The sequence below is a fragment of the Marmota monax genome, unplaced genomic scaffold (genome assembly GCF_021218885.2).
Source record: "Marmota monax isolate L192 unplaced genomic scaffold, Marmota_monax_Labrador192_F-V1.1 WCK01_AAM20220418_F8-fsc00292, whole genome shotgun sequence".
In the NCBI taxonomy this organism is placed as follows: Eukaryota; Metazoa; Chordata; class Mammalia; order Rodentia; family Sciuridae; genus Marmota; species Marmota monax.
In genome coordinates, this window is record NW_026692864.1 from 702,937 (window position 1) to 728,904 (window position 25,968).

Below are 25,968 nucleotides of genomic sequence, written 5' to 3' on the forward strand. Positions count from 1 at the left end.
CCAGGAGATCCCCTGCTCTGCCCAACTGCCCTGTGAGCACCCCCAAGCCTCGGTGTCTCATCCTGTTCAAAGAGAAAAATAAGGGCAAGGGGTCAGTGGAGGGACAAGTGGCTTCGGTGCCTGTCACTTCCCTCTGACCAGTCCCCTCCCTTGAGCAGGTGAAGTACTGGATCCAGGGTGACTCCGAGTCCGAAGCCCACCTGCTTGATAGCAAGGTGCCCTCGGTGGAGCTCACCAACCTCTACCCGTACTGCGACTATGAGATGAAGGTGTGTGCCTATGGGGCACAGGGCGAGGGTCCCTACAGCTCCCCGGTGTCCTGCCGCACCCACCAAGAAGGTGAGGCCTGTTCATGTCCCTGCATCTGTCCCCAGCTACCCTGATGTCAGTGTGCCCAGCCCTCCCCACTCCCTACCTCCCAGAGCTCGGCCCTCCTTCTGCCACTAACGGAGCTCTTCCTGCCCGCAACCCAGTACCCAGTGAGCCTGGGCGTCTGGCCTTCAATGTCGTCTCCTCTACGGTGACACAGCTGAGCTGGGCTGAGCCAGCTGAGACCAATGGCGAGATCACAGCCTACGAAGTCTGCTATGGCCTGGTCAATGAGGACAACCGTAAGGATTGGGACTCTCCTTCCTGGCCCCAGGGACAGCATCAGTGGAAGGGGAATGGCAAAGAACCAGAGCTCTGGGTCACTCCTGGGTACTTGAGGCCTATCGTTCTGGTCAGTGGATAAGCCTGAGAGGCATTGTGGGGTTTCTGGTCACAGATGAGCTCTGCATCCCAAGGGAGGCAAAATTATATACGTACATGGAGATCACAGACCCCAGGGCCCCCTCCTATACAGGTAACCAGGGTGCCTCATTTTTACATGATCTCTTAGGCCACAATAGTTGCCAGATTAATCAAATAAAACCACTAGATGAGCTGGGTGCTGTAGTGCACAGCTGTAACCCCAGAGACGTGGGAGGCTGAGGAGGCTGAGGCGGCTGAGGCGGCTGAGGCAGGAAGATCACAAGTGTGAGACCAGCTTGGGCAACTTAGGGAGACCCTCAGCAACTTGATGAGACCCTGTCTCAAAATAAAAAGTTCAAAACAGCCCAGGCACCGTGGTGCATGCCTATAATCCCAGTGGCTCTGGAGGCTGAGGCAGTAGGATCTAGAGTTCCAAGCCAGCCTCAGCAAAAGTGAGGTGCTAAGCAACTCAGTGAGACCCTGTCTCTAAATAAAATACAAAATAGGGCTGGGGATGTGGCTCAGTGGTTGAGTGCCCCTGAGTTTAATCTCCGGTACCCCCCCCCCAAATAAAAAAAAGTTAAAAGGACTGAGGATGTAAATCACCCCTGGGTTCAATTCCCAGGATAAAAAAAGAGAAAGAAAGGAAAAGAAAACACAGGATGAACTGGGACTGGGACAGCTGCTTATAGTCCCAGCAACTCCAGAGGCTGAGGCAGGAGAATCACAAATTCCTGGCCAGCCTGGGCACCTTAGGGAGACTCTGTCTTAAAATACAAAACTAAAAGGGCTGGGGTTATAGCTCAGTGTTACAGCCCCCTGGGTTTAGGGGGAAATCCTAAAAAATGAAACACCGGATACCGGAAAATTTCTAAACACATTTTATTTTTTTAGTTGTTGATATACCTTTTTAAAATTTTTATTTATATGTGGTGCTGAGAATTGAACCCAGTGCCTCACACATGCCAGGCAAGTGCACTACCACTGAGCCACACCGCCCCAGCCCACTCTAAACACATTTTTAATAGAATATTTCATACATTTTTTCTGGGAATCCTAACCCAGAACAGCGGGGAAAAGTGTCTTTGTCTTCCCAGTCTACCCTTCTCAGTCCTGGAAGGGAGGAGAGAGTGGGGGACTTCTGCCAACTGTCATGATGAGAAAGTGTCCTGCCTCTCACCTGGCTAAGGGGCCTCTGCACACCCTGACTCTGCCTGGTGGGTCCTGGTGATGGAGAGCAGACCACCCTCACATAGATTGTAGGAGCAGCAGCGGAACCCTGGTGCTAGGGAAGTTCTGATGATTTTGACTTAATTCACAGAGGGGGTTCTAGGAGTCTTTTCCTGTTGAAGCACCTCATTCACATCTTCTTTTCAGACTCTGAGGCCAGTGCACATTATAGCTGAATATGTGCAATTTGCAAAGTGCTTGTGCTGGGGAGGGTGCATGCTTGTAATCCCAGTGACTTGGGAGACTGAGGCAGGAGGATCACAAGTTCAAAACTAGCCTCAGCAACTTAGTGAGGCCTTAAGCAACTTGACAAGACCTTGTCTCAAAAAATAAAAAAGGCTGGGGGTGTGGCTAAGTGGTTAAGCACTCCTGGATTTAATCCCCAGTACCAAAAAAGAAAGAGAAGGAAGGAAGGAATAAATTTTAAAATTAATCAATTCCTTCAGAATAGCAGTGAAATATTAGGGCCACGACCCCTATGCAGGGCAGTCGACAGTGGGACTCTCTGAGCATCAGGCTTGGGGCAGGGGGAGGGGTGCTCCTCACTGTTCACTAACCAGGCCAGCCAAGCATCAGGTTTCTTGGCAGCCACGTCACACCTCAGCTTGGTCCGCTCTTAGGCCACAGCTGGGTGGTCTCCTCTGACTTGGCCTTTTAACCCCAGGAGTGACCCACAGCCCAGGACCATCCATCTCTGAAGGTTTCAGCACATTGTGTGCGAGGCAGCCCCGCAGGATAGGGGCATTGCATTTTGGTGTGTGCCACTCACTGTTCCCTCCCTTCCGTGAGCTGACAGAGATGCGAGGAGGGTGGGCCAAGGCCAGCCCTTGCTACCTCCAGGCTGACCTGGCTTTCGAGCAAAGCTTTTTGAGCACAACTGTGTGCTGGGGGTGCACATCAAGTTTCTCAGTTGTCATTTACAAGAATTTTCCTTTGAACTTTTTGGGAAATTGGGACATTTTCTAGTCTCCATTCTTTTGTGTCTTCTCTGGTTTTCTGTGTCTTCCAACAGTGGGCCCACCCTGCTTTCATGCAGAGCTCACTGAGCGCCCTCCCAGGGCTGAGTATCCACCCCAGGTGCGACTGGCCTCTGCCAATGTGCATTGCCAGCCCTCCACCTTCACCCCACCCTGTCCCCATTAGCCTGTTCGTCCTAAATTGTAGCCTCTGTGAGTCCACTTGTGTCCTCCCCTTGGCTCCTGTTGCCACAGCACCCTGGGGGCAGCAAGGCATGCAGGTGTCTCAGCGTGTGGGGCTGAGCTGTCAACCATGAGCATGGATGGGAGGATGTTGTCCTGAGAGCCCCCTCAGCTCCTGAGCCAGCCTCCTATGGAGCCATCTGGATATAGGACGGTTTGCTAATTGGTAAAGGTGACAGTAGGGCCATCTGGAGTCTAGTGTTGACCCTGGCACTTACTTAGCAATGAGTCCTTAGATATCTGGTAACACCTCCATAAGCCAGTCAGACCCAGGTTCAAAGGGCTCAGCAGCTGCTTGCTCCCCTCCCCATCTATACAGCTCTGCTGGGTCAGGGATGGGGCTGGGACCAGGCTGTAACCTGGGTGACCTACCCCTGAAGCACCCTCCCTGCCCCAGGACCCATTGGGCCCATGAAGAAGGTGCTGGTGGACAGCCCCAAGAACCGGATGCTGCTCATCGAGAATCTACGAGAATCCCAGCCATATCGCTACACGGTGAAGGCGCGCAATGGGGCAGGCTGGGGACCTGAGCGGGAGGCCATCATCAACCTGGCCACTCAGCCCAAGAGGCCCATGTCCAGTGAGTGCTGGGAAGGGATGTGCAGGGCAGATGGGGGGACAGGAGGCTGCAGCTGGTGCTCTGGCTCACCTCCCCTATCCTGCAGTCCCCATCATCCCAGACATCCCCATCGTGGACGCCCAGGGTGGGGAAGACTATGAAAGCTTCCTTATGTACAGTGACGATGTTCTGCGCTCCCCAGCAGGCAGTCAGAGGCCCAGCATCTCTGATGACACCGGTGAGTGGGATCCATGAAAGACAGTGGGGGTGATGGGCATGGGGTAGGGCTGTCCCTGGTGTCCAGAGAGAGTAAAGTGGCCAGCAACTACTGGGCATGGAGGTCAACACTAGAAGTCGCTTTTCAGCCTCAGACATATATATCCACAGAGCCCATGATTTGGCACTGGGGACATGGAGAGGGCACAGCTATTGTGGCCCACTGAATTCATGTGCACTACCATGTGTGAGAACACACAGATGTCTGCTGGGGGCAGATGCACACAGGCCTGGGCACATACATGTGGATTATGCACTGGAAATACTACTTTGTGATCCAAAGGTTAACCTGCTGCGTAATGGAGTTAGGACTCCTCCCAGAGGCAGGCCTCAGTGAGAGGGGGCAGGCACAGACCAGGAGCCCTGAGCAGCCACTTCACAGGGGTGGGGCCAGCTGATGAGGCAGAGATGCCCCAGCAGGCCCGGTTCTCCCGCTTGACTCCTGGCACAGTATATTGCAAAAAGAGCCCTTAGCAGGGACTCCTGGGTGCAGCTTTAGCTCTGGCTCCACTGTGGGACACACACCTGCTCTGTGCCTGATGTCTGATCTGTAAAATGGAATGTCAATCATACAATGCCAGGATGGGATCTTCCAGAGAGTATGGTTTTGAGGGTCTACTATTAGTATCCTGGGGCTTCTGGAACTGTCCCTGGGAGGCGGCAGGGGAAAGATTACTCTTCTTTGCACAGTCCGGAAACTGAAGCTCAGGGCATTTAAGCAACAAGGGAAACCTCACAGCGGGAGACAGGGCCGAGGCTCCATCCACAAGGTCTGTGGCTGGTACCGGGTCTTTCCTCCCGAGCTGTGGCCAAAACTACACGACCCTATTCGGAATCAGGACAAGGGTTTCTCCTGTCGCCGGGCTTTCCCATCGCTGCAGCACGGGGACACCCAATCCTGACGCCGGGCTCTGCCGCTGGCCTGGCTCGGTCCTCCTTGGCGCCACCAACCCCGGCGCCCCCGGCGGTGCCAACGCGGCCCTTCGTTGTTCCCAAGGCGGCGGCTGGAAGTTCGAGCCCCTGCTGGGGGAGGAGCTGGACCTGCGGCACGTCACGTGGCGGCTGCCCCCGGAGCTCATCCCGCGCCTGTCGGCCAGCAGCGGGCGCTCTTCTGACGACGGCGGCGCGGGGAGCGCGGCCGGGGAGGGCAGCAGCCGGGCCCGCAGCGCGACGCCCCGGCCCCCCGGAGGTGACCACCTTCCTGGGCTGCGCACGGCCTGTGCCGGCTCGTTTGCGCACGCCGGCTGGGACCTGGGGCCGTCACTTGCTGCCCCAGGGCCCCAGCTTCGGCCAGGCTGCTCATCAAGATGCCAGGCCAGGCCAGGGGCCTGCAACTGTGTGCACACAGCACCGGGTAGCCAAGGGATGCCCAGGGCAGGCATTTGGGCGCCCCCGGAGGCAGGACAGGAAGTGATTCTCATGATGCCTACCCCAACTGGGGCAGCCAGCTTCAGAAACTTGTGTCAGGGGAAGACCCTCAGGGACCTCCAGGATTTGAGGACAGGCTTTGGGCTCTCCTGGAAGGCCAGGCAGGTCCCAAGCTGGGTTGGCTGTGCTCTGATAATCCATGGCACAGAGATAGAGGACATGTGGCCTTCGAGACTCCTCTGGGGACATAGGGGCCCTAACATGGTAGTTTGGGGGATATTGGTGGTATTTTATTCCCAGGCTCCCCAGAGGGAAGGGAACCCCAGGAATCCTCAGGTCCACATCCTGCCCCTTAGGCCTCCAGGTCTGACTGACCCACCCTCTCTCCTCCTGCAGAGCACCTGGTGAATGGTCGAATGGACTTTGCCTTCCCAGGCAGTGCCAACTCCCTACACAGGATGACAGCGGCCAATGCCACCTATGGCACCCACCTGAGCCCACATCTGCCCCACCGTGTGCTGAGCACCTCCTCCACCCTCACTCGGGACTACCACTCGCTGACCCGCACACAGCACTCACAGTCGTCCACACTGCCCAGAGACTACTCCACCCTCACCTCCCTCTCCTCCCAGGGTGAGCAACCTCAACCAATCCTGCCTCGCCTGTTCATCACCTCCATTCCAGCTCCTGGAGGCTTGGGCCGCTGGCCCCCACTGCCCACCCTCCACATCCTGTCCCTCTCACTCCTTGTTTTGTCCTGCCCTAGGCCTCCCTCCCATCTGGGAAGACGGGAGGAGCAGGCTTCCGCTGTCCTGGGCCCTGGGGTCCTGGAGTCGGGCTCAGATGAAGGGGCTCCCCCCCTCCAGGGGCTCACGAGATTCTATAATCCTGGCTGGGCAGCCAGCAGCACCCTTCTGGGGCCCAGGTAGTTCCGGGGTGGCCATCCTGCTCCATCTGCCATCCATCGCAGCTGCTGCCTGTGCCCATCCACCACCTTGGCCTCATTCCATTCACAGGACCCTGCCCTCCCAGAGGAGCTAACCCCTGCCCCACACTCATCAGTGCTGATGCCTAACATGGCCTCTGTCCTGCCAGGGTGTGGGCTGGGGTGGGTCAAAGAGAGGGGCCCTGCCAGCTAAGCAGGGAGGCAAGGTGGGAGGTGGCAGACTCAGAGGGTGACCCTCTTTCATCATAGGCGGGGTCTGTAACTAATCCAAGGACCCGTGGAAGGTTCTGGGTACAAGCTGCCTGGCTACCTGAGGGGGTAGAATTGTGACAGCAGGAAGATCCCAGCTCCTTCCCCTGACTGTGATGTCCTGTCTCCAGATTCTCGAGGTGCCATGGGTGTGCCTGACACACCCACCCGCCTTGTGTTCTCCGCCCTGGGACCCACATCTCTGAAAGTGAGCTGGCAGGAGCCTCAGTGTGAGCGCCTGCTACTGGGCTACAGTGTGGAGTACCAGCTGCTGAATGGCGGTGAGGCGGGGCTACTGCTGCCTGCAGGGGTGGGGACCTTCCAGGCCTGGGCCCATGCTGAGCACCCCAGTGGGGTCAGGAACCTACCCAAGGCTTTGTGCATAAGCCCACCTCCAGTCTTCTTGAGGGTCTCACTCCATTCCCCTTCGTTCCCTCACCTGAGGTCTCATCCATCTCCCTGCACCTCTCTGCCTATTTCCTCTGCTAGGGTTTCCCTAACAAGGCCTCACGGACCAAGGCCTTCCCTGGTCTGTGTGACCTTTGTGGGACTAGGCAGTGGCTTGACCTAGACCCCTGACAAGGGTGTAGGATGGGTGGGACTGCAGGCTCCACTCATCTCTTGTATAGTGCACAACCTTAACAACCAATCTTATCACACTGTACCCGCCCACAGGCAGCCCTGGGCCAGATGTTGATGGCAGCCTAGGGAAGTGGGGATCAGGACAGGGTTGGGGTAAAGCTGCTCTGCTGTCTGCCCTCACCCAACCTCCAGGCGAGCTACACAGGCTCAACATCCCCAACCCTGGCCAAACTTCTGTGGTGGTGGAAGACCTCCTGCCCAACCACTCCTACGTGTTCCGTGTGCGGGCCCAGAGCCAGGAGGGCTGGGGCCGAGAGCGTGAGGGTGTCATCACCATTGAATCACAGGTGCACCCGCAGAGCCCACTCTGCCCCCTGCCAGGTGAGTGGTCCCCCACAGCTACCACCATGCCCACCACACTCCCACACACTGACATTCTCTCTGCTGCCTCCAGGATCTGCCTTCACTCTGAGCACCCCCAGTGCCCCAGGCCCATTGGTGTTCACTGCCCTGAGCCCCGATTCACTGCAGCTGAGCTGGGAGCGGCCACGGAGGCCCAATGGTGACATCCTCGGCTATCTGGTGACCTGTGAGATGGCCCAAGGAGGAGGTACTGCCCACCCTGAGGCTAGGGGTGCCTGTGGAGTAGTGGAGAAGGGACCACAGGAACTGAAGACATCCTCCCATGCAGGGCCAGCCACTACATTCCGGGTGGATGGAGACAACCCTGAGAGCCGGCTGACCGTGCCTGGCCTCAGTGAGAACGTGCCCTACAAGTTCAAGGTGCAGGCCAGGACTACCGAGGGCTTCGGGCCAGAGCGTGAAGGCATCATCACCATTGAGTCCCAGGATGGAGGTGGGGCATCTCTTCTTTACCCCAACTCTTCTCTGGTCACGGCTTCTCCTGCCATCCCCTAACAGGCCAACCTACCCTCTCCAGGTCCCTTCCCACAGCTGGGCACCCATTCCGGGCTCTTCCAGCACCCACTGCAAGGCGAGTACAGCAGCATCACCACCACCCACACCAGCACCACTGAGCCCTTCCTAATGGGTGAGTTACCACCAGGAGGTGGGGATCCTGGCTCCCAGGAGCGTAGCCAACATGGAAGGGCAGGGACCACGCAGCATCCTTCAAACTTCTTCTCCCACAGATGGACTGACCCTGGGGTCCCAGCACCTAGAGACAAGTGGCTCTCTCACCCGGCACGTGACCCAGGAATTTGTGAGCCGGACATTGACTACCAGTGGAACCCTCAACGCCCAGGTGGACCAACAGTTTTACCAAACATGACCCACCAACCTCACCAGTGTTCTGGAACCTGGGCTCCCTCCCTGCCTCTTCTTTCCAGCACTCCCTCAGCCACTCCATCCTTGGACCCCAACCTGGGGCCCAGCCCCACCTTCATGCTGACCACAGAGCCAGCACCTCTTGCCATAGAGCAGGGGCCAGGTATCCTGTAGGAAGCACGAAGGGGGCAGAGGTCTCAGAAGGCCCTTTGGCTGTCCCTGCCCCATGCTGGCCCAAACTTATTTGTAACCAAAGAGCTGGGACCAGGACAAGGACCCAGCCTTTGTTCTGCACTAAATAAAAAATTTTGCTACTGCTTGACTCTGTCCTATCTGTTCCTCAGGAGCCCAAAAAGTGCCAGCCGGGCAGAGCAGTGATTCTGACAACCTCCCCTTCTCTGACCCCTAAGCACATACCTACCTCTAGAAGCAGGACAGTACCACAGTCAGAGGCATGTTTATTAAGCACCCAAATGAGGAAGGTGGGGCCAGACACAGAGCTGCATGACCTGCCACCTCGGCCAATGCTTGCATATGCTGTCCAGAGGTGCCTCACAGGCACAACACCTTGGCTCCATCAGCAGCCTGGGAGAGGTAGAAGGTGGCAGTACCACTGTACTGCTCCTGGGGGAGAGATGAGCAGTCTGAGCAATGGTGGAACCCTGGGAATCCACCTCTCCTGCCCTCCAAGGCTCTGGTGCTTACTAACCTGTATGTGCTGCATGGTGCGGGAAGCAGCAGAGGCCTCCAGCAGTGTCACTGTGCAGCCACCAAAGCCACCACCTGTCATGCGACTGCCATAAACCCCAGGCACAGACAGTGCAGCCTCAACCAGTTGGTCCAGCTCAGAGCAGCTCACCTCATAGTCATCCCTGCGGACCATATAGAAGAGGTCAGCCTGGGACCCACCTGTGCCCAAGAGGTGCAGGCTGCCCTAGGGCCTCACCTGAGTGAGTAGTGACTCTCCACCATGAGGCGGCCAAAGGCTCTGTAGTCCCCACGGCTCAAGGCAGCTGCTGCCTGGGCTGTGCGCCGGATCTCACCCACCACATGCCGTGCCCGGCGGAAGCCCTCCTTGCTCACCAGCTCTCTGCCAGCTGGGGAGGAACAGCGGTCAGCAGTCCCACCTCCCACTCCTGAGGGCCCCAGGGTTGTCAAAGAGGGCCCTGCTAGGCAGGACAAGGCTGATTACCCCAGGCCTGGCTCTGAAGAGCTCCCTCATCTCAGAGCCTCCCCTCCTCACTGAAAAATGGGACAACTGTATCATTTTGTCACTCAGGGAGCGGGGAGGACTGCAGGAGACTGCACAGGGCTTCCTGCAGGGAGCTGGCATGGTAGGTACTCAATAATCAGCTGTTTAAGCACCAAACTCCCACCTGGACTCTTGGGGCTTTAAAGGTGAGTGGGGATGTGGCTCAAGCGGTAGCATGCTCGCCTGGCATATGTGCGGCCCGGGTTTGATCCTCAGCACCACATACAAACAAAGATGTTATGTCTGCCGGAAAACTAAAAAATAAATATTAAAAAAAAAAAAAAATTCTCTCTCTTAAAAAAAAAAAAAGGTGAGTGGAACACAGTGCAACCTTCAAGAGGACACAAAAGCTGGACAGAGTGACACATGCCTATAATCCCAAGGGGCTTGGGAGGCTGAGGCAGGAGGATTGGCTGTTAAAAGCCAGCTTCAGTAATGAGGCCCTAACCAACTTAGCAAGAACCTGTCTCTAAATAAAAAAATCTTTTTTTTTTTGGTATCAAAGATTGAACTCAGGGGCACTCAGCCACTGAGCCACATCTCCAGCCCTATTTTGTATTTTATTTAGAGACAGGGTCTCACTGAGCTGCTTAGCACCTCACCATTGCTAGTCTGGCATTGAACTCATGATCCTCCTGCCACAGCCTCCGAGCCGCTGGGATTACAATCTTTTTTAAAAAGATGGAGATGTGGCTTAGTGGTAAAGCACCCTGTGTTCAATCTTGGTACCCCCCACTTTCCCCCGCCAAAAAAGAAAAAAAGAGGATGCAAAAAAGCAATCTTAAGATTTCAAAGAGGGCTGGGAGTGTTAACTCAGTGGTAGAGCACCTGCCTGGCACATGTGGGGCCCTGGTTTTCAGCCAGCACACGCCTATAATCCCAAAGACTTGGGAGGCTAAAGCAGGAGGATCAAAAGTTCAAGGCCAATCTCAGCAACTTAGTAAGACCCTGTCTCAAAGGAAATTTTTTTAAAAAGGGTTGAGGATATAGCTCAGTGGCAGAGCACCCCTGGGTTCAATCCCTAGCACTGAAGGGATAAAAAGAAAAATGATTTTAAGCATCCGTGATGAGGCTGGAGCCCTAGACTTGCAGTGCTTTGGGGGAAGAGGGCAGAGCATGGCAAATGGCCCTGAAAATCAGCAGAGTAAAGGCCATAAGAGAGCAGCAGGGAGCCCAGCCATATTTAGAAAAGACTGATGTTCTCACCCTCCAGCTCCTCCAGCCGCACCTCCCGAAGGCTCTCCTTGCCCAGTGCCCTGGCCACTTCTTCACACTGGTGTCGTCTCAAGGGGTACTCGCTGGAACCCAGGGAGTGGCGGACGTTGGAATTAGTGATGAGCACAGCCAGCTTGGGGTCCGACAGTGGCACCAGGCTTGTCTCCAGGGACCTAGTGTGGAGTTGGATTAGGGAAGATGACAAGGCCAAGGATCTGCTTGCCAGGCCAGGCAGTAGGCATGCTCCACCTAGGAACTCCTGATTATGAGGTGGGAGGGTACAAGGGGAGCCCCTGACCTGCAGTCAATGAGCAGCGCGTGGCCCTTCTGCCCCAGCAGTGCGATGAGCTGATCCATGATGCCACAGGGCACCCCTGCAAAGCTGTGCTCGGCCCGCTGACACACCTGGGCCCGGGCAGCTATTGCCCCCGAGTCTGTGGCATAGGGTGAAGTAGGGAAGCCGGGGCCCAGGAGGAACACAAGAAGTGGCCACATGGGAGCTGCAGTATAGCTCCAATGACACTCTGTGGAGACTCCCCACTCCCCCCCTCCCTAAACCACAACATGGGAAGAGTTCTGACCAGAGACTCAGGCAAGGAGGGCTGGGCTGGGGCTAGGGCCTATGTGGTACCTGGGCAGAGTTGCTGGAGGAAGGTGTACGTGGCCACTTCCAAGGATGCGGAGCTGGACAGCCCACCCCCCAGGGGCACTGAGCTGACCACCACTGCACTGAAGCCAGGGATGGGGGAAGCTGCAGTAGAAAGAATGGTGATGTTAAGATGGACTGCTAGAAGGATGGACACAGGAAGAGCATGTGTCCTTATAGGAAGGAAGCCTGGTAGCCACTTCTAGGGCATGTCTCTCAATTGTTAGGCCACCAACCTGCTGGTGCCAAAGAGCCTACTACCCTCCATCTTCTGGCCATCTGAGGTTACTGGAACAATCTTTCTAGTTATCCTCTTGATTTAGGCCTAGAAAATTGGGGTTTGATTCCTGGCTCCTCTAATCATGTAAAAGGAAACCCAGGGCAAGTTCTGGAACTTCTTAGGGCATCAGTTTTCTCATTGGTACGGTAGGCTATTCCACCTTGCAAGCTTTCCCCAGTGTATTAGAGAGGTTAATGGACTTGTGGCTGTGAGGTGACAATCCTACTGGCAACATAAATTTGATCTGCAATCCTAGTGGCAGCATGAATTTGACCCATGCCTGGGCCCCATACCTGGGTAGTGCTGAATCACTCCCTTGACATAATTGGCCCATCGGGGAGTCCCAGGCTCCAGTGACCGGTGGACTGTGGGCAGTGGAAACTGCAGCCGCTGGGGCTCATCAGCATCTTTGGAGGTGGTGAGGAGAGAGACAAGCCCATCTGTTCGGGGGCTGCCTACTAGCAGGGTCACCAGCTCCAATGCCTGAAAGAAGAGATAGGAGTATGTGGAGCTTATACCACCAAATGGAATAAGCCCCTCCAGAGACACCCTCCAACTACAAGGACTCCAGCCAAGGTTCTGCCCCCTGGGACACACAGGGAGGTGGAGGGAACCAGCTCAACTTGAAGAGAATGAGGTGTGGCTCAAGGAGGAGCCTGAGTGCAGAGCTGGCCTTAGGGGCTTGGAGCTCAGGCCCCTGGGTATTCAGAGGTGGAGCCAGCAGCAGGAGGAATGCAAACCTGGACTCTGCCCTGAGCAAGGGCTCCCAGCTGCAGGGAAAGAGGGAGAGAGCTAGCTCAAAAGGAAAACAGGATCAAAGGGGCTCCACGCCTTCCCATTTGGGGATGACCTCCAAAAGGAGGCGGATGGATTTGCTATAACTACTCACTTCCCAAGCTGCAGGGTGGGACTGAGAGCCCAGGTTAAGAGCTGGAAGGTAACACTCAAGGTCACATACCAAGAACCAGCTGTGAGACCTTGAGCAGATCCCCAACCCTTTCTGAGTTGGCTTCCTCCTCCGTAACCGGAATGGGCTGGGCCAGAGGCTGAGGGGCTCCATTTGCCCAGGCCTATGGTTTTGGCCTCAACGAGGCCAGAAGCCGGAAGTGTTCCCCTTTTACCTGCTACTTAGGGCCCAAATTTGAAGGGGAACACTCCCCCCGGCTGAGGTCCAGGACCAGCAATCCCCAGAAGGCGGACTTGGGTGAAGAGGTGTCCGCATACCCTCTCCTGTCTGCGTCTCTCTCTCTTCGCACGTGAAAAACGGTCTGTCCCAGGGTCTCCCGCGTGCGCGACTCCCACTCCGCTGCCCGCCCCACATTCCAGCGGGAGAGAGCGCGTCCCTGAGCCCCAGCCGCCCGCCCTTCTCCGCGGCGGGGCAGCCGGCCCGGGGCTCCCCCTGCGCAGCTCCTCACCATAGGCAACACCAGGCCCTGGTTGTAGTCCGTGTGTTCCCCGATGAGGTTGACGCGGCCCGGCGCCGACACGGCCAGCTCGGGCTCGGCCCCGAACTCCTCGCGGAAGGCTCGTCGGGCCTCGGCCAGCAGCTCCTGGACCTGGGGCGGTCTGGAAGCAGCCATGACGCTGGTCTGCAGTTCGGCGCGCCGCAGCGCGGGATGCTGGGGGTGGAGCCTCGCATTCCTGCCCGACGCCCCGCCCCCGGATCGCTCGGCCCCGCCCCCGCCCGCGGAGTGCGACCGAATCCACCTGCTGTGCTGTGCTCCCAGCCCTGGCGGGCGCAGGTGACAAACACCAGAAATGCGTGAATCCGAGTGGGATTCTATGTCCCCGATGATGTCCTTCTCTCTGGACTTTGGGGAAAACCAATGACGACCGTGTGAATGAATATGGCCTTAAGTGGCACTTTGCACAACTGAAAGATATGAACAGCCCTTCCCTACCCTGGCGACTGTTGATGGGTCACCATCTAACCTCCACCAACACACAGCCAGAGCAATGGAGATGGCAGTCGGCAAACCTGGATTCCCAAAGGCATCTCCGAGGGCTTCAGGGGCAGGAGCTATGAGAAGTCATGGGTTTCTAATAGTGGCACACAGTGTAGAGACACAATTAGGCAAGTTTGGTAGGAAGTCGTTTTTTTACAAGCTCCTTTTCTAGGGTGGACCCATCCAAGTCCCTAGCAATGGAGGACTGAAGGAGGATAGCCATGGCCCAGCCCCTCCTTGAAGTACCAACCAACTGCTGCTGCTAAGGTAGGTCGCACTGTGGGCCCCAGGAGATGCTTCCTCACCCCGAAGCCTTGGTCTCAAACGCATTGCCGGGATGCCTGTTCACACCTGCCTGCCCTGTATGTGCATATGGTGTGTGGACTGGGCACTGTGGCCAGGGATATAGCTTGGGGCCTGCTGAGTGATTTGCTCAGAGTAGAGAACTGCATTCAAAAGGCTGCTCGAGGGCTAGGGTTGTGGCTCAGCAGTAGAGTGCTGGTTTCGATGCTCAGCACCACATAAAAATAAATAAAATAAAGGTATTGTGTCCAATTACAACTTAAAAAATTAAAAAAAGAAAAAAGGCAGATCGAGGGCTGAGGATATAGCTCAGTTGGTAGAGTGCTTGCCTCTCATGCACAAGGCCCTGGGTTCATTCCCCAGCACCACCAAAAAGGCACACCTGTAATCCCAGGAGAAAAGGAGCTCATAAAAGGAGCTTCTCAGGAGGCTGACGGGGAAAGAGGGGCTGGCCTTGTGGCTTGTAGTAGAGTGCTTGCCTATCATGTGTGAGGCACTGGATTCAATTCTCAGCAGCACATAAAAGTAAAATAAAGGTATTGTGTCCATCCACAACTAAAAATATTAAAAGAAAGAGAATGAGAGCAAGCACTGGATGTAGCTAAGTGGTTAAGCACCCCCTGGGTTCAATCCTTGTTTTTTTGTTTTGTTTTGTTTTTAAAAGGCAGCTCTGGCCAGCCTGGTAGTACAGGCCTGTAATCCCATCAACTGAGGAGGCTGAAGCAGGAGGATCACAAGTTCAAAGACATACTCAGCATTTAGGAGACCCTGAACAATTTAATGAGATCTTGTCTTAAAAACAAAAGGTTTGGGGGCTGGGGATGTGGCTCAAGCGGTCGCTCGATCGTCTGGCATGGGTGTGGCCAGGGTTTGGGGTGTAGTTTAGGGTAAAGTGCCTCTGGGTTCGATGCCCAGTAACACCTACATCAAAAAAAAAAAAAAAAAAAAAAAGGCAACTCTGGCACTGGGGTGTAGCTCAATGGTAAAGGATGTTCTTAGCAAGTGCAAGGCCCTGGGTTTGATTCTGCATTAAAAAAAAAAAAAAGGCCTGGGCTGGAGCTGGGGTTGGGGCCCAGTGGTAGAGCACTCACCTATCATGCATGAGGCACTGGGTTTGATCCTCAGCACCACATATAAATAAAATAATAAAATAAAGATATTGTGCCCACATATATATATATATAAAAAAGGCAGCTGGGAATGGAGTTCAGTGGCAGAGCGCTTGCCCAGCATGCATGAGGAAAATGCCCCCCATACACACACCCTGTGTGACCTTTAGTTAGGCAATTTTTAAAAATTTTTTATTTTATAAATTTTTAGATGGATACAATACCTTTATTTTGTTTATTTTTATGTGCCGCTGAGGATTGAACTCAGGGCCCCACACATACTAGGCAAGTGCTCTGCCACTGAGCTACAGCCCAGCAAGCAATGGTTTTTAGATATGAAACCAAAGGTACAAGTGACTAAGAAAAATAGATAAATTGTACTTCATCAAAAATTAAATACTTTTTTCCAGGTGTGGTGGGCACATGCCTGTAATCCCAATAGCTTGGGAAGCTGTAGCAGGAGAATCTTTCCAGCCCAGGAATTCAAGGCTAGCATGGGCAACCTAATGAAGCCCCATCTTAAAATATAAATAAATCAGGTCTGGTGGTACCCGTCTGTAATCCTGTAATCACAGTGGCTCGGGAGGCTGAGGCAGGAGGATTGTGAGTTCAAAGATAGCCTCAGCAATTTAGCAAGACCCTATCCTTAAGTAAAAATACAAAAAAGGGTGGGGGTGCACTCAGTGTTTCAGAGACCCTGTGTTCATTCCTTGGTACCAAAAAGAAATAAAAAGGACTGAGAATGTAGCTCAGTGATACAGCACCCATGGGATCAATCCCCAGTACCACAAAAATAAATAAATTGGTAAAAAATTAAATTAAAAAAACAACTAGGGGGGCTGGGGTTGTGGCTCAGCAGTAGAGCGTTTGGCATGTGCGAGGCCCTGGGTTCGATCCTCAACACCACATAAAAATAAATAAACAAAATAAAGGTATTGTGTACAACTAAAAAGTAAATTTAAAAAAAAAAAAATTAAAAAAAGAAAACAACTAGAGATTGAACCCGGAGACACTTTACCATTGAGCTACATACCTAGCCCTTTTTTATTTTTTATGTTGAGATAGTCTTACTAAGTTGCCCAGACAGGCCTCAGACTTACCAAGTTTCCTGCCTTAGGCTTCTGAGTTGCTGGAATTACAGGTGTGTATCACCATGCTCAGCTGAAAAGAACTGACTTTAAAAAGCGGCATGGCCTGGGGCTGGGGGTGTGGCTCAGTGGTAGAGTGCTTGCCTTGCATGCATGGGGCACTGGATTCCATCCTCAGCACCACATAAAGATAAATAAAATAAAAGGTATTGTGTCCATCTACAACTAAAATATATATATATATTTTTTAAAAAGGGGGGGGCATGGCCTGTGGGTGGAGCTTAGTGATAGAATGTGTGCTTAGTATGAGGCCCTGAATTCAATCCTCAGCACCACAGAAATAAATAAATAAAGGGTGAATTTGTATAGTATGTGTACTATATCTCAATAAAGCTGTTTTTAAAAATAGGAATAGGGGGGCTGGGTTTGTGGCTCAGTGATACAGCACTTGCCTGGCATGTGAGAGGCACTGGGTTTGATACTCAGCACCATATAAAAATAAATAAAATAAAGATATTGTGTCCATCTACAACTTAATTTTTTAAAACTGTTACATTAAACAAAAAAAGAAAAAGAAATAGGAATGAGGGCCTGGAGACACAGCATGTTAGTGGGGCACTTTCCTAGCATGCATGAACCCCTGGGTTTAATTCCTAGCACTTAGAAAGAAAAAAAAAAAAAAAAAAACAGAAATAGGGATAGCTCACTGGTGAAGCACTTACCTGGCATGCATGCGGCCCTGTGCTCCATCCTCAGTAACACACACACACACACACACACTACTGTGTGCCACTGGCCAGAATGATAAAACATCTCAGGCTCCCACCATCTGATTGAGAAAGACACCACAAATCTGACCTCCTGTGATTGAGATAAATGCTTAGATGGAGGAGTATAGCTTTCTGAGAAGGAGAGGAAGGAGTGTGATGCTTTGAAATCCACACCTTCTCTTTTACTTGGTATTGAAAACATGCCCATTGGGCTCCATCTTAATTTGTATTGTTTCAGTTTTTCTTGGGGAAACTTGATTTGGCCTAAGGAGAAGGGCTCCTGTGTGTTTGAAATGGACTCTGAAACATTGATTTTTATCTTGGAGATGTGTTTGCTTTCCTTTTTTTTTTTTTCTTTTTGTGGTGCTGGGGATGGAACCCAGGGCCTCAGCATGCTAGTGGGCAAGTCTTTACGATTGAGCTACATCCCAACCATACTCCCTTTTTTGAATCCTATCTAGCTTGTTACAGGAAATTAGTTCAGAAGGAACTCTGCTTTGACAGATGTCCTAGGACTGGGGAGAGATGGCACTACCATGGGGACATTGCACCCTAAGGTCTGTCCTCTGCTCTGTTAGCCAGAGATCTTATCAGCACAGCCAGCACTGGTTGTTTATCACTAATGTCTGTTATGATAATCTGATCAAATTCCTGGAAGCGTCCACTACAAGGTGTTGGGGGTGGGGATATCATCCACACCAGCCAGGGTTCTGGTGGTCTAGGCAGGCCTAGAGGTTGCCAAAAAATGTTGTTGCTAAGGGTCCCCATGGAGGACAGGCACTCCAAGGATGCCTCTTCTCTGAGAGTCATTTCTATCTCCCAAATCAAAGCCAGACTCTCACCCTGTGGGCCCTCCTCAAGGGACTTGGTCTTTTTTCATTCAGGGAAGGCATATGCTTGATACAGCTGTGGTTTCTCCATTGCAAGCACAGCCTAGGTTCCCTGGTGAGACTTGGGTCCACATCTCCCAAATGAATCTCCCTGAAAATGTTTGCTTTCAGCAGATGGCCCACTATCTCACCCATTCTGGGAGGTTCTTTTTGTGGTTTCCAGAGGATTAATCCATTTCCTGATTTGAGCTCCCTTTGCCCTTCTGAGATATTAATGGTGACAGTTTCTATAGCACTGATAATACTGACATTGGGCACATGTCAATTCAGACCTCAGAATGCAGGTCTAGCCAGAATGCACCTTCAGGGCACTACTGGTTGTTTATCACTAATGTCTGTTTTGATTAATTGGTGCCCTGGATTTCTGTAGTCAAGTGTCTTCATAATCACCCCTAGAGCTTATGTATCTTGAGTTTTGCAAGGATTGTTTTATTAAATTCTTACTAGTATATTGGATAGATATTTTTATTACTCTCATTTTATAGATGAAGAAAAGCAGCACAAATAAGTTCAGGAACTCATCCAAGAAGAACTGAGCCAGGTGTGGTGGTGCACACTTGTAATCCCAGCAACTCAGGAAGCTGAGGCAGGATGATGGCAAGTTTGAAGCCAACCTTAGCAACTTAGCAAACTTAGTGAGACTCTCCCTGTCTCAAAACAAAAAAAGGGGCTGGGAGGCTGGGGATGTGGCTCAGTGATAAAGTGCCCCTGGGTTCAAATCCCAGTACAGAAAAAAAAAAAGTGGAGGAACTGAGACTTGAACTCCTGCTGCCTAACCCTAGGCCCACTCTCTCAGCCACCATCACATCCCCATGAGTACACTAGACTGCTGCAGCCTTGACTCTGCCATCCTCTGCCTGCAAAAGTGCCAGGATATAAAGCTTAAGTCTTTTCTCAGTGGGGGACAGAAGATATTAGCTGCTCTCCCAGACCATTGGAGCCCCACACTTCCTACATGGGACACTCCCCAGGTGGAAGCCAGGCAAGTAACCAAAGCTCTTGGGAACCAGACTGATTCTTTGCTATCCATGCCAGAAGAGCCAGCCAGCTGTGCAGTGGGGCTGCCAGGGCCATTTGGTTTGGTCAGCAAACACTCTTGAGCCTCTGCTGTGTACCAGGCTTGACTCTGGAGCAGGCAAGAATTCAGTGCCTGCCTTTGGAACCTCAACTTTCTTTGTCTTTCCAAGATTCAGATTCCCCTGCTCAGAGAACAAGCTCCAGGCCTTCTCTTTATTTGGTGCTCCCACTCTGTCCCTGAAGTTTCTACCCTGTAGGCTGATGACCAAACCTGTTGATAGCCAGGAGGCAAGTCTAGACTCATGTGGCTAACAGCTCAGGGCTGCTTCTCTCTTCTGGCCCCTTGCACTGGCCAGAAAGCTGCAGCTGGCACTGGCCACTGGAGATGGGCAGGAGGACTGAGATTAGTTGGAGGCTAAAGAATGAGGCTGGGGCCCATGATGGTCTTGGGCCCAAACCCATCCTGCCACCTCTATTTGATAGCTCAGTGCAAAGCAGTGAGAAGCTTAATAGAAAATCCTGCAGCTGTGTCCACCAGAGGCAGTAGAAAGGGAGTAGGGGTTAAAGGAGCCCAACTACCATTTCCATGAGGACATGCAGTCCCTCACATAGATCCCCTCAGGGGATCTTAGGCCATCTGCCCTAAGCATGCAGCCCACTTGCTGCTCCTTCCCAGGGTCTAGTTGTAGTGTCTGAGATGGACCTGTCCCTTTCTGCCTACTTTCCATCCTATTGTGTATTCCTGGAACTGCAGGATCCTAGATAAGAGTTGGCAGTTTCTGGTGAAAAGATCTCTGTGTTCCTTCCTCTGCATCCCTTTCTAGATCATATGTGGCTTTTTAGCCTCTCCAGGAGCTACCACACCTCACTGAAGCCACCTCTTTTTTGCTTTCCCAGTAGGATGTAACTGCAGAACCTCTTAGCTTCTTCCAAAGGGAAGGGGAATTGATTAAGTGTGGTAAGGGGTGTTCCTCCTAAGTGTGTCTAACCTGCAAAATTAACCCCCACTGGACTCTCAGCATGATGTTCAGGAGAGGATGATAGGCTGGTACACACATCACATGGAAGTTCTGTGGCTCTTTGCTTGGAGTAATGGTGATACCACAGGGTGAGACTTCCAGGGACTGGTGGATAGGACCAGAGAACAGAAACAGGAATCCTCTGGCCCCTCCTCACTGCATAGCCCTCAATCCATAAACTCAACACCTTCCTCATTCCTTAGACATGCTGATGAAGGGGTAACAAAGTCAAAACAGCAGCCAACTGACCCAAATTGCCTGTGAGGCACCCCGAGGTTGAGAGTGTTGTGGAATTTGGGTTGGCAACAGATAAGGGCCTTGCTCTTGGGAAGGTAACTGGAAGGCTGTGTGCGCTGAAATTGCTGGCCAAAAGCCAAGCCAGGCTAGATGGAAAAGTCCAGGCTGCAACATCCTTAAGTTGAGGGCATCTCCCTGAGGAATGCCTATGGTGAGGGGCAAGTAGGAGCACCACTGGGTGAGGGGAAGCAGCAGCTACAAGGACCCTAGGTAAGGAGCAGTCACGGGCTGACACACAGGGAGTAGGCATTAATTCCTTCGGTAACTGAAATGCTTCCATCCCCCAAAACTGTTGAGGGTAGAGGGGCAGACAACAGAATGCCAAGAGTGTGGGGACTTCAAGACTTTCATGCCCAGTGAACCATATCACTCCCAATAAGACAACAGCTGCAGAAGGGGGAGTAGAAACTCACCTATCCCCTCTGCTGGGGGTGGGGGTGGGGGTTGGGGTGGGCTAGGTTGGCCAGAGGCCAGAGGCTTGGATCCCAAAATACAAAGGCTGGGACCATCCTAGAGAAGCTGAAGATCAGCCTCTGATGCAATGGCAGTGGCTGTTTCACCCTGTTCCTCCCTGTGCAGCTCTAATTCATGATGCTTCAATAAGGTCCTGCTTTCCAACTGCTCCAGCCCCGACTCCTGACACCAGGCAGAGGCAGCAGCAGCAACAGAGACGGCTGTTGGGAAATCTGACGTGAGCCAAGCTTAGGCAGTGAGGGAATAGTTCATTGGAGCACTTACCTAGGATGCAAAGGCCACAAAATAAAACCTCCTCTTTCCCCCATTACCCAAGCTACTCCTGTTGGACACCTAGGTCCATGTTTCTAGGTAAAATACCCTTGCTTAATCGAAGACCAACTGAACATGCACGAAGTAGATATGAGAGACAAATGTCTTACAACTAACAAGGGTAAAGGGGCAAACACTTTGAACTCAGTTTCCAGTTTATCTGTCCTTAGATGGTTCACTGGGTTCCCCCTGCACACATCACCATGCTGTAAGAATGATGGCCATGTAATTTGCCAAATTGGAGTTGTTAGGAAACGTAGGCACCATTTATACAACAGTTCTACAGGAATAAATTAGCACTATCCTGAGCAAAGGTCCGACAAGTATCATTTTTCCAGTTCTGCCCCTAGTGTGCTCCCCTCCCCGACTCTCCCACTGACATCAGAAAGGCAAGGCTCTCCAGATAATTCCCTTTTGTGAAACAATTATTGAAATGAAAACCATTAACAAAAGGAGAAAAATCTCAAAACTTAAAAAAAAAAAAAAAAAAAACTTTTATTTTTGTCTCATCCATCAAGGGCACAGGTTACACCATCAGCTTCAACTTTGCTTTCCTCCTTACATATTCTGATCCATTACTCTTATCCAGGGACATGCTGTAAGAGCAAGTTCCTAGAATCAAAAAATATCTTCTAGGTTGTGTCCAAGTGTGGAAGTCCACATAGAGCTGTTTCAGCAGTACCTTCTAGCCTGCCCAAGCCTTCTCCAAGAGACTTCAAGACTGATGAGAAGGCTCAATATTGTCACCCACTTGGATTATCCATCAATTCAGCAAGCTTACTCTCCCCATTCCTGTGGCTGTTTCTCTGCCTTTTAGTTGCTGCCACTTTTGGGAACACTCCAATGCCTAGTATTTGTCTTGCTCAGAAGCACATAAGGAAATTCTCAGAATTAGTAAGTATGCTTGGTTCCAGATCTGGTTCAGATGGGACTTTGTCAAAAAAAAAAAAAAAAAACTAGTTGAAAGCTGGATAAGCAACCATACAGCATCTTACCTCTTTCAAGCACTTCAAAATCAGAAATTAATCCAAACTTTAGTAGAGCAAGAACTTCAGTATAGCTACTAGCTTCATTGGAATGCTTTAAAGGGGTGGCTTTCGAGGTCAAGTCTTGCTGACATTCATCCATTATGCCTTGCAAGCAGCCCTCATTGCTCAAGACTTGTTCCATGCTGCTGAAAACAGCTTTGACAATTCCACACCTTGTAGATTTGTTTAAAATGGTTTCTAAGCCTGCTCCAAAAAGAGATGCATGGAATAAACCCCAAACGCAAGCCCTACAACTTTAACAAGAACTTCCCTAATAAATGCAACTTAATTTTACTTTGTTAACATTATGGGGATGGGGTAAAGCTATTAACATACTTTGCTATAAAAGCCCATGGTACAAAATATAGCAGTATTCTTTTGCACAGGTGCTGGAGATCAAAACCAAGGCCTTCCTGCATGCTAGACACATTCTATTACTGAGCTACATCAGGGAATTTTTATAGATCTAAGGGCAGTTTTACATGCTTTCTTTGTAAATAAAAGGTTCATCTACCAAGCAAGAGCTGAAATAAAGCTCAAACTTTTAAAATGTGTAGAATTTAAGTTATGGACATATTAAGGTTCTATAACATTCAATTTAGGTTTTTGACACTTAGTTGAATAAACAAGTTTATTTGTAAATTTAGTCAACATACATAATTGACCTAAAAACCTCAATAAAGGATAAATTTAAAAACCACTTGGAAGGCCATCTCTTATATAAAAGGGATTTTCCCAGGACAGTAAATAACCAGATGTAATCTATCCCAACACCATCGTAATTTGCAGAGATCCAATAAACCTGGAGCTGCCTGCTCCTCCCCCACACTAAACTCCATAAGGTAAAGAACCAACCCTTGATATTATTTCCTCTTAGAAGAAAACCTAGATTTAAAACCAACCACAACACTATGAAAAGCTAAACTAGATAGAATATTAGTTAACAGATGATGCTGGTGTGAACAACTTGTTATTTTATTCTAGAGCCCTTATAAATAAAATCCCCCAGTTAGTGTTTGCATTATCAGCTAGAGGGTTAGTTAACATGTGGTAGAATGAGGACTTATGCAAGGTATATTACACATAGCATTTTACTACTATGAAAACAAGTGCAGTCTCTAGTTAGGAGAAAACCAACTGGACTCTAAATTATACACACCTTAATGACAAGACTCCCCACCACTTGTGAATGTAAAACATTTAATTTAAAAATGTTGACACTACAATATATAAAATAGCTATTATAAATGCACATAGTGTATTCTATAGCTGCCAGGTTTACTTTTTTTCTTTTCTTTTCTTTTTTTTTTTTTTTAGGAAACTGTAAGTTACACTGTGGTTAAGACTTGTATCTTCACCCTTGAAAAAGCCCGCATTCTATCACAGTGATGTATGGTCAGACTTAACAGCCCCAATTGTTAAACACTTGGATCAAGTCATAACCAGTTTTATTGCAAAAGGACCCTGTACACATTTATCAATTCTAGTACCTTAATAACTACCCAACAAGTCATTAACATACAGAAACATGCATCATGAGAAGCAAGAAATATCACCCATCCCTTCTGCATATTAGCAACTTGTCACTCCTGAGCAACAGTGCTCACATCACTGAGGTCTGTGAACAGTCACTTTTCGCATTCATCCTGAGTGAAAGATGGAATGACTTAAGTACAAATGCAACATATTATAAACAATTTCTTACAAAAAAAGTCACAAATTAAACCAAAGTATTTTACAGAATTTACTACAAAACGCCATAAAAACTGCCTTCACTTAAGCTCTCTCTCCCCGTATCCGGCGAGCCAACTGGATGTCTTTGGGCATGATGGTGACTCTCTTAGCGTGGATGGCACACAGATTAGTATCTTCAAATAAACCCACCAGGTACGCTTCACTAGCCTCCTGTTGAGGACAAGAGCCACACTATTAACTTCCCTCCAGGAGAAGCCACGCAGCCCTCCCCCATACTACAGAGTCCGTCCCCTTACCTGAAGGGCGCCAATGGCTGCACTCTGAAACCTCAAGTCGGTTTTGAAATCCTGGGCGATCTCTCTCACCAATCTCTGGAAAGGCAACTTCCGGATGAGAAGCTCGGTCGACTTCTGGTAACGACGAATCTCTCGAAGAGCCACAGTCCCGGGCCTGAAGCGAACAGGAGTGTGTAAGAGGACATGGCGGAGCCTCGGCGCGCTGCCGCCCCGCGCACAGTTGCCCACCGCCAAGTCATTGTTCCCCGGCTGCCTGCCTACCTGTAGCGATGAGGTTTCTTCACCCCGCCGGTAGAGGGGGCGCTTTTCCTGGCAGCCTTGGTGGCCAGCTGTTTGCGGGGGGCTTTCCCACCAGTGGACTTACGCGCGGTCTGCTTGGTTCGGGCCATTTTCTCTTACCTAGGATGCAGAGTGGATTTGAGACCGCGAGATCCTCCCGCCCAGCCCCCAGGGAGGTGGCCACGGGCGCCGTGGGCTCCGCGCGTCCGCGAGCCCTCCCGCCTCTGCGCCCCACCTTGCGGCGGCAGATGGCCGAGGGCCGCCGCCACCGCCTCCTCCCCCTCCCCTAATGACTCAGGCTGCGAGCAGTGGCGGCCTCCCCCGGGAGGGGGGGCGCGGGGAGGAGTCACTTCCCGCCCGCGGCGGGCGGAGGCTTGGCTGCCCGGAACCCGGCCTCCGGACCTCTGAATCACCACCGAGAAGGAGGTGTAAAGGAGGTTCCGGGGCGAAGCCCAAGGAGACAGGCGCCCGAGCAGCCCCCGCTGGCTGGCAGTGGGCTCTCAACGGCCGCGGCCAGTGGCATCAACGGCTGGAGGGGCGGGCACTCACCACTAACCCCGCGAACGCTTACCCAACGCCGAAATCTTAGGCCGCTTCTCCGACCGCCGCGCCGAGCTGCTGCCCAGTGAAGACCTGCAGCTGCGGAGCAAAAGAACGATACTACTCCAACGAACGACCAAACCGCTCTGCGCTCCAAACCCCCCCGGCGCTTCTGCTTTTATACCCACGCTTCACGCTGCGTCTCTGCGTCATAGGGCCCTTATTTGCATACACCAACGGCTTTTTCTATTGGCGGGCCCTTTCGCCGACGCGCTGACATCCCCCGACACAAAGGCTGTGCTTCGGCCCCGTTCCGTGATTGGCGGATATTTAGGCCTCTGATTGGCTGTTAAAGTTGCCTCTTGATTGGATAGATGAAAAGAGGAATGGACGAATCAGAGTATAGCACTAAGCGGCTCTTCTGATTGGATAAAATGGAGCTATGTTTGGATCCTTCCCTTGGTTCCAAAGCTCCACAATAGAAAGTCAATGCAAATGAACTGCATTGGTCCCTATCACGATTTAAGAAGATCCGGATGGGCAGGCACTAACTTGCTTGCATCTAGCTGATGCAAGGAGGAAGTGAAGAAGTTATTTTAACAGATTTTTTGTAAATATTTTCTAATGTAAACCAAAATATATCCCCCAGATTATTTACTTTTCAATAACATTTTGATCGTTTAAATACACAGTGCTAGAATTGGAACTGTCATGCTATCAAGTACAGTATTTTATATATCACAAATAATGCTTTTTTGTTGTTGTTGTTGTTGTTATTGGGAATTAAACCCAGAGGCCCTTTACCGCTGTGGTACATCCGCAAACCCTTTTAATTTTTTGAGACAAGGGCTTACTCAGTTGCTTAGGATCTTGCCAAATTGCTGAGGCTGACCTTGAACTTATGATCCTCATGCCTCAGCTTCCAGATTCCCTGGGTTTACAGGCGTGAGCCACTAGACGCCTGACTCATGCATGTACATTTTAAACCAACAAGCAGTTATTTTAGTTTGGTGGGACAGGGAGGGGTAATAGATACAAAGAAACAAATAGCAATACATGATGTTAGAAGTACTGTCTTGTTTAA

At 51.4% G+C, this 25,968-nt stretch overlaps 3 protein-coding genes across 6 annotated transcripts in view; 1 reads left to right on the forward strand and 2 right to left on the reverse strand.

Moving 5' to 3' along the window:
• Itgb4 (integrin subunit beta 4) overlaps positions 1–8,750 on the forward strand; it is a 32,959-nt gene extending 24,209 nt beyond the window's left edge. Inside the window, exons 29-40 of one of the 3 annotated variants that reach the window (XM_046449534.2) lie at positions 159–339; positions 474–611; positions 3,559–3,741; positions 3,827–3,958; positions 4,994–5,185; positions 5,761–5,997; positions 6,691–6,840; positions 7,334–7,522; positions 7,596–7,751; positions 7,833–7,997; positions 8,082–8,192; positions 8,293–8,750. In XM_046449534.2, coding sequence (XP_046305490.1) covers positions 159–339; positions 474–611; positions 3,559–3,741; positions 3,827–3,958; positions 4,994–5,185; positions 5,761–5,997; positions 6,691–6,840; positions 7,334–7,522; positions 7,596–7,751; positions 7,833–7,997; positions 8,082–8,192; positions 8,293–8,432 — 1,974 coding nt within the window. In that variant the 3' untranslated portion in view covers positions 8,433–8,750. Of the gene's footprint in view, positions 1–158; positions 340–473; positions 612–3,558; positions 3,742–3,826; positions 3,959–4,993; positions 5,186–5,760; positions 5,998–6,130; positions 6,290–6,690; positions 6,841–7,333; positions 7,523–7,595; positions 7,752–7,832; positions 7,998–8,081; positions 8,193–8,292 lie in introns of all 3 variants that reach the window. The other 2 variants (XM_046449532.2, XM_046449533.2) reach the window with 2 other exon arrangements.
• Positions 8,751–8,869: 119 nt separating this feature from the next.
• Positions 8,870–13,436, reverse strand: Galk1 (galactokinase 1). 2 transcript variants are annotated; one of them, XM_046449536.2, is made up of 8 exons: positions 13,237–13,436; positions 12,115–12,304; positions 11,527–11,646; positions 11,194–11,329; positions 10,887–11,068; positions 9,375–9,525; positions 9,138–9,300; positions 8,870–9,052 (listed from the first exon to the last, which is right to left on the reverse strand). In XM_046449536.2, the coding sequence occupies exons 1-8, from the start codon at positions 13,399–13,401 to the stop codon at positions 8,981–8,983; spliced, it is 1,179 nt and encodes a 392-aa protein (XP_046305492.1). In that variant the 5' UTR covers positions 13,402–13,436; the 3' UTR covers positions 8,870–8,980. The 2 variants fall into 2 exon arrangements, with proteins under 2 accessions (XP_046305492.1, XP_046305491.1); XM_046449535.2 differs by having other exon boundaries at positions 11,194–11,395.
• Positions 13,437–22,691: 9,255 nt separating this feature from the next.
• Positions 22,692–25,057, reverse strand: LOC124096062 (histone H3.3A). The gene is made up of 4 exons (XM_046449588.2): positions 24,916–25,057; positions 24,327–24,464; positions 24,066–24,219; positions 22,692–23,979 (listed from the first exon to the last, which is right to left on the reverse strand). Exons 2-4 carry the CDS (start codon positions 24,452–24,454, stop codon positions 23,851–23,853), a joined length of 411 nt encoding a protein of 136 aa, XP_046305544.1. The 5' UTR covers positions 24,455–24,464; positions 24,916–25,057; the 3' UTR covers positions 22,692–23,850.
• Between the last annotated feature and the right edge of the window lie 911 nt (positions 25,058–25,968).